Consider the following 6,982-nt stretch of genomic DNA (forward strand, 5'->3'; position numbering starts at 1 on the left):
TCTTCTTCGACATCTTCTTGTCCGCGTCTCCGGCCGCTCCCAGGCCCTGTGGCGAGTAGTCCCCCTCCAGGCCCCCACCTCCCGGCAGCCTGGAGTCCCCCCCAGCTGCCCCACCAGCACTGTCCATCTCTGTGCCCCCTACCACCCCACCGCCAACGCCGACCCCTCCAGCGCCCTGGCACGGCTCCTGCCCGCCCCGGACGCCCCTGGGCTCGCAGGGCCCGAACTGCCAGTCCACAGCAGGCCTGCCGGACTGGTACCCGGTGGCTGCCGCGACGGCGGCGGCCGTGGCGGTGGCGTGGGCCTCGGCCGGGTAGAGTCTGTCGTCGGCGCGGGGGTAGGCGTGCGGCGAGGGCACCAGGCAGGAGCTGGAGAAGTCCGTGTAGGCCAGGAAGTCGGGCTTCTGGTGCAGGGAGAAGGGCCCGGCCTGCTGGTAGGGCTGCAGGCCGCCGGAGGGGACGCCGGAGTGCGGGGTGCGCACACAGCCCCAGATGGGGTTGGCCGGGTGGGAGCTGCGCATGCAGCTGCTGGCTGGCTGGTCCATGGCTGGAGCTGGAACTGGAGGTCCTGGTGCTGGTGCTGGTGTCGTTGGTTGTTGCTGGTGGACAAACCGCCTTTGATAGTGGTTATGGTCGTCCTGGTGGTAGTAGTGGTGGCGCTAAGTCTTATGGTGGAAACTGCTGGCGCCTTTGTTGAGACGAGGCAAAGAATTTGGTAGGTGAATGGGTTCTGGTTCAGAATTGGGTCCAACTTGTGTTTCGTCTTTTGTCTGCCGGTTCACAGAAGATGAGAAAAAAGAAAACACAGACTGCACCTCTCCCAGAAGTATGTAGAAGAAGTAAAAGTCCTCCTCACCTTCTCACACAGGCTCACACATGGGTTCACACGCAAGCAAGCGAGTGAGCGGAGCACCCACCAAAAGCAATGTGCGGCAACCCAACAAGCCAGCTAAGGGCTCTGTGTGTGTGTGTGTGTGTGTGTGTGTGTGTGTGGTGAGACACACACACAGTCCAGACGGAGAGTGCAAAAGAGACGACGGCGAGACGCACAGATGTAGAGACGGTGGCGTGCAAAAGATCAGCTGGTCGTTGCCGGTGGTGGCGCTGAGGTAATGGTGCTCGGGGAGTATCCGCTTCTCCACTTCTCCTTATCAGGGCTGCTGCTTTAGTAAAGGCACATCACCATGGCTCAAGCTCAACCCAAAAAAAATAGCGTCAACCTGTGGAAATATCACTCTCTCTACTCGTTTTCCACCCTCTTTCCTTCTTTCCCTCTCTTTTTTCCCCCTATCCCTTCTGTCCTGTCTTTATTCCTTCCTCTCTGTGTCTGACTGAGATTGTGAAGTCTGAAAGTTTTGTGGTGGGAGCATGAGCATGAGCACACACACACACTCTCTCTCTCTCCAGTTGTGGTGGTGTAACTCTAACTCTGTCTGACTTTCTCTCCCTCCCTCCTTCCCTCTCTCTCTCTCTCCCTCCCTCACTCGCTCTCTCACTCTCTTAAGGTGTGACGTGTTGAAGTGGCTTCCCTGGATCTCTGTCAGTGCCACATCCACTTGCACTCCACACACATACACACATATACAAACTCTCTCTTTCTTTCTCACACACCCACCCTCACACACGATCAGAAATGGTTTTATCTCTTAATTCTCTCTCTTGTCTGCCTCTCTCTCTCTCTCTCTCTCTCTCTCTCTCTCTCTCTCTCTCTCTCTCTCTCTCTCTCTCACTCCTACTCTGCTCTGCTGCCTATTTTCACAGCTCTGAGGCTTTCCCCGTGACAGGGTCTCCCTCCTCCCTTTTAAACGCTGAGGTGGGAAAGAGTGGCAAGTTTATGGCCTGTAACGTGAGCCCGCGGAGGTGGAGCTCTATCCAGCCAGCAGGCCTACAGAATCCCCCCTATCCCCATCTCCGCCTCTCGGCTCCCCCTCTACCCCTCTCTGCCTCTGCCTCTGCCTCTCTCTCTCCCCTCTCCCTGCCCATGGCCACATGTGCTCCGACTGCTGGTGGTGCTGCTGATGGTGGTACTACCAAACTAAGTCTCTCTCTCTCTCTCTCTCTCTCTCTCTCTCTCTCTCTCTCTCTCTCTCTCTCTCTCTCTCTCTCTCTCTCTCTCTCTCTCTCTCTCTGCTCTTGTCCACATGTGCTCCTACTGCTGCTGCTGCTACTGGTGGTAGTGTTACCACTTGGGCCAGATCCAAAGCCAGGCGCTCTCTCTCTCTCTCTCTCTCTCTCTCTCTCTCTCTCTCTCTCTCTCTCTCTCTCTCTCTCTCTCTCTCCATCAGATCAGTGGGGATGCGGTTTGATTCAATATTTAATTACAACTAAACATGTAGAGATAATCTTTCTCAACATTTCTTTCAGCAGCTCTGAATAGCTCATTCTCTTTCTGAAATCGTTTACAGAAAATAATTTAACATAGAAGGAATCTTCTTCAAAATGCATATTTCCTTTGTGATAGTTTTCGACTCAAAATATCAAAACTGTCACTGTCTTTGCCACACACACCCCCCCCCCCCTCTCGCTGACCAGTGCCATGCAATGGAATACAATACAGTGCAATGTAGTGAGAGAGAGGGAAGACCAGCCCAGCCCAGTCCAGCCCATCCCCAGTTCTGCTCACCCTAGCCCAGCCCAAGTTCTGCTCTGCCCAGCCCAGCCCAAGTTCTGCTCTGCCCAGCCCAGCCCAAGTTCTGCTCGGCCCAGCCCAGCCCAAGTTCTGCTCAACCTAGCCTAGCCCCAGATCTGCTCAGCCCACCACAGCATCTTGTCACCAGGCAAGGCAGGCAGCCGCTTGGGGGCCCCAGTCAGTAGATGGTGAAAAACAGCTCAACTTCAAACTATAATAGCGGCAATTTGTTTTGGATGTTCATTCCTTTGGGTTTTTGCTTGGGGCCACCATTGACACTAGAATCGCCTCTGCACCCCAGCCCCAGTTCGGCTCTGCCCAGCCCAACCCAAGTTCTGCTCAGGGTAGCTCAGCCTCAGTTCTGCACTGTGTTGCCCTGCCTCATCTACTATTAATCACGAGGGAAATTTTATATGCACATCTGATGGGATTTCCAGGCGCACTGGGCGTTTTTAAAGGAACACTGTCTGTAAAACGGAGAGAGAGAGAGAGAGAGAGAGAGAGAGAGAGAGAGAGAGAGAGAGAGAGAGACGAACGAACACCCACACAGGAAAGGGTTCCAGGTCTCTTTTCCCCTCTCTTTTTGACTTTTCTCTTTCTCTCGCTTCCCTCCTGTCTCGTTTTCTCTTGCTCTTTCCTTCTTTCTCACTTTCTGTCTTCCTCCCCTCTTCCAGCTCTCTCTCTCTCTCTCTCTCTCTCCCCCCCCCCCTCTATTTGTTCACCTTTACTTGCCTTCTTTCCCCTGTGAGTTTTACTCCTTCGCCTCAGTCTGGCTTTTAACTTTTTTTTTTAATTGTCACGCAACACACATGTACATTGAGATTGACAGAGGTGAGAAGGGAAGGCTGATGGGAGTGATGGCAGAGGGAAGGAAAACCACCTCTCAATTTCTTTCAGCACACATACGCAGACACACACACACACACACTCACGCAAGCATGAATACATAACCTCACACGCACACACACATGCACACACACACACACACAACCAACAAACCAACCAACTAGCCAACCAACCAACCAGGCTCATCAGCCCACACTTGGCCAGGCCTGGGACTCCTATTGTGTCTGGCAGGTGTGTTTTGGCTGGAGACATTAAGTCACACAGTGAAAAACATGACGTTACATATGACGTCACAACGTCACGCACGACACGCTGATCCCTGGAAAACGTGCCCACATGCCTTCGTTCACAGTACAAATGGGCAGTGCGAGTTACTGTTTGGAGGTCAGAGCTAAACTGCAGCCCTGGGGGCAACTTTTGTTTACATTTTTAAAAAAATGAGCATAGGCCTACTCCAAATATTTTCCCAAAAAGGTATCACTGTTTTCTAGCTGTCAGCTGATGTTGCATAACCTTTTGGATGTTTTGGGGAATAAATAAAAATGTTTTTTTGAAATGTAAACAAACGTTGCCCCCATTAGAATAGCTGATATCTCGGAAAGGGCTGAGCCAAAAAATGCGGCGTACTGACAAGTCAAGGGTAGCGTGAGCAATACAACAGCACATTGAAATTGGCAGGAGTTGCCCTTTAACCATGGGAAACGCTACACTGATTTTGCATTGAAAATGCTTGTTTTAAAAAGTCGCCAGATGCACCAAAAAGTTGCCAAAGTCGCTGGATGAGGTTTTTAGTCGCCAGGCCGTCAAAAAGTCGCTAAATCTAGTGACAATGTCGCTAAATTGGCAACACTGGTTGGGTCTTTTGGTGTTCCTCAGGGTGAGAAGAGCAGAGAGCAGAGTGGCTGGTCTCTCACCTTTACTGTACACAACAATAACATTTATCACAGTTAAACAGTATGACTATGTTGAAAGGAAATGACAGTGGGGAAAAAATGCTAATTGACACCTCTGTGTACATAGTTGAATATACATTACATTGCATTACATTTGGCAGATATTTTTATTCGAAGTGACTTAGGTACAATTGAGGACATAATCGTAGAATACAATTCTTGCACTTACAACTTGCACAGGAAATATACAAAGTATGACTATTCGCTAATTGAGAGAAAAAAAGAGTTTTCCTGACTCACATCTGCATCTTTATTACTGAAGGCACCAGGCACCTCTCTTAAATATGGCCTCTCAACATCATTTCATTAATATTGCTGTGTTCCCCATAGCTATTGAATGTGCTACGCTTTGGTCCTGTTTTAAAAAACGTTCTGTTTGCTTTGTTTCAAGCCGTTTTAGCAAGCTAGCAAGGTGGCTTGTGGAGAAACGAGAGGGTGTTCCGGTTTTCTCGTGGAAATGCGTCTCTGATTGGCTCACTCCTCCTGCTCTCGTGGAAATGCGTCTCTGATTGGCTCAGTCCTCCTGTTCTGGGAGAGATTGTAATGGGAAACAGAGTCACCACTTCCCTGGGTGGCACTGCACTATAGGGGCGCCAACGGAGGCGTGCAGGCTCCATTCAGGGCTGTGCTCTTTCGACCTCTAGGCGAGCTGCAGGCACGGAGCAACCAGAGTGGGCATGCTGTATGTATGAGGCTTTGTGCTGTGTGTGTATCTGAAAGTAGCAACCAGCTGATAGCTAAGCTAAGCTAGGTTTCGGGCCACCAGACGTTGCTTGTTTTGAAATCAAGTAGAAAAAAATTACTTGACACGTTTTTATGGGTCGCCCTAAACCTTTGTGGGCAACGCCTTCTTTCGACGTGACGCAACACAGAAAGGCTTTTGTGATTTGCATTATTTATGTCAATTGGGAAACACCTGGAAACATAGCCAGGCGAGGTGACGCACCGCTATGAGAGCCTTGCAAGTGAGTTTAACTTGGGGTGTCCGTCCGATTTTCAAAATGAGTGAGCAAAACTGTGTTTTATCGGAAGTTGGCCTTTAAATTCTGTAAAATAAGATGTTTATTTGGATCTACAGTTTACCTAACTGTGACATACTCAGTTCATGAGAAACAGATTAACACTTCAGCTTTATTTACACGGTTTAATGACGCATTGCACAAAGTCGTTCATGAGTCAGTCCAATTATACGCCCAAGTTACAAAACACTTTCAACATATTTTGAGAGGTACCAGACTCATGGTGGGAGCAACAGAGGCCATTAGAGATATTTCATGCCTCTCACTCAATTTTACTCAACTCCATACTCTCACTTCCGAAAACTGATCCCTCGTCCACACCCAGACCCTGACTCACTCACTCACACACACCACACATACACTTAAGCACACACACACACACACACACACACACACACACACACACACACACACACACACACACACACACACACACACACACACACACACGAGCCCACCACACACAGATGCATGCACTCTTACATGCGGACACATGCACGCACGCACCCACACACGCACGCATACACGGACAGAACTGTCTCACACACACACTAACACACGCACACACACACACACACACACACACACACACACACACACACACACACACACACACACACACACACACACACACACACACACACACACACTACCCTCCAACCCTCCACCCCCTACAACCCACCACCCTCCACTCCGCTCCACTCTCCATCCATCCAACTAACCCAGGCCTTGAATGACCTCTTCCCCAAGTAACTCCAGCCCAGTCCCCTGGTGTATAATCAGCCCTGTGCTACTCTGGGTTAGACGCGAGTGATTTGGCTCCATTTGCATGCCATTCAACATGCAAGCAAGCGCTCGGTGCGGCCCGCTAGTCTGACAAGGGGCTTGTGCAGCAGAAAAAGCAGCTCCGTTCGGTCATGCTGCTGAATACATTGATTTTAATATGCAAGGAAGCCGGCACGGGGGGGAGGTGGCCAAAGGGGTCTGGTGTCCGGGAGAGACGGGGCCCAGAATTGGGTCCCCCATTAGAATTGTATTGGGTGAGTGGGGGGCTTTCAGAGGACTTTGTCCTGGCCCAACCAAAGCTATCAGAGGCCCTGCTCATATGTTCTGGTCAAGCAGGAGACTCTAGACGCTACACATGTCTGCTTGGATTGCGTGGGTGGGAATTATGTCTGAACATATAACGTTTTTTTTCTGAAAAGGAATTGTTAGAGGAGTTGAGCAGCTCTTTTGCTCTTTCTCTCCTTATATAACTCTCTCTCTCTCTCTCTCTCTCTCTCTCTCTCTCTCTCTCTCTGTGTCTTGGTCTCTTTCTTTCTCCCTCTCTCTTGAGCTTTCTTGTTCTAACGCTAATTCTGTCCATCTCCCTCTCTGTGTGTCTTTCTCACTTCTTCAATTCTCTCTTGTTTGAAGAATTCCCACTCTCTCTCTCTCTTCTTTCTCTCTCTCTCTCTCTCTCTCTCTCTCTCTCTCTCTCTCTCTCCACCTGAAGCTATTTCTTACCCCTGGGTTCTCATCATATCATATTATAAA

At 50.1% G+C, this 6,982-nt stretch overlaps 1 protein-coding gene across 1 annotated transcript in view; it reads right to left on the reverse strand.

The window, feature by feature from the left end:
- meox1 (mesenchyme homeobox 1) overlaps nucleotides 1–1,729 on the reverse strand; it is a 16,732-nt gene extending 15,003 nt beyond the window's left edge. Inside the window, exon 1 of the mRNA XM_063221116.1 lies at nucleotides 1–1,729. This exon is cut by the window's left edge and continues 15 nt beyond it. Coding sequence (XP_063077186.1) covers nucleotides 1–544 — 544 coding nt within the window. The 5' untranslated portion in view covers nucleotides 545–1,729.
- Nucleotides 1,730–6,982: the final 5,253 nt, after the last annotated feature.

Source organism: Engraulis encrasicolus, chromosome 17, assembly GCF_034702125.1.
Source record: "Engraulis encrasicolus isolate BLACKSEA-1 chromosome 17, IST_EnEncr_1.0, whole genome shotgun sequence".
Classification (NCBI taxonomy): Eukaryota; Metazoa; Chordata; class Actinopteri; order Clupeiformes; family Engraulidae; genus Engraulis; species Engraulis encrasicolus.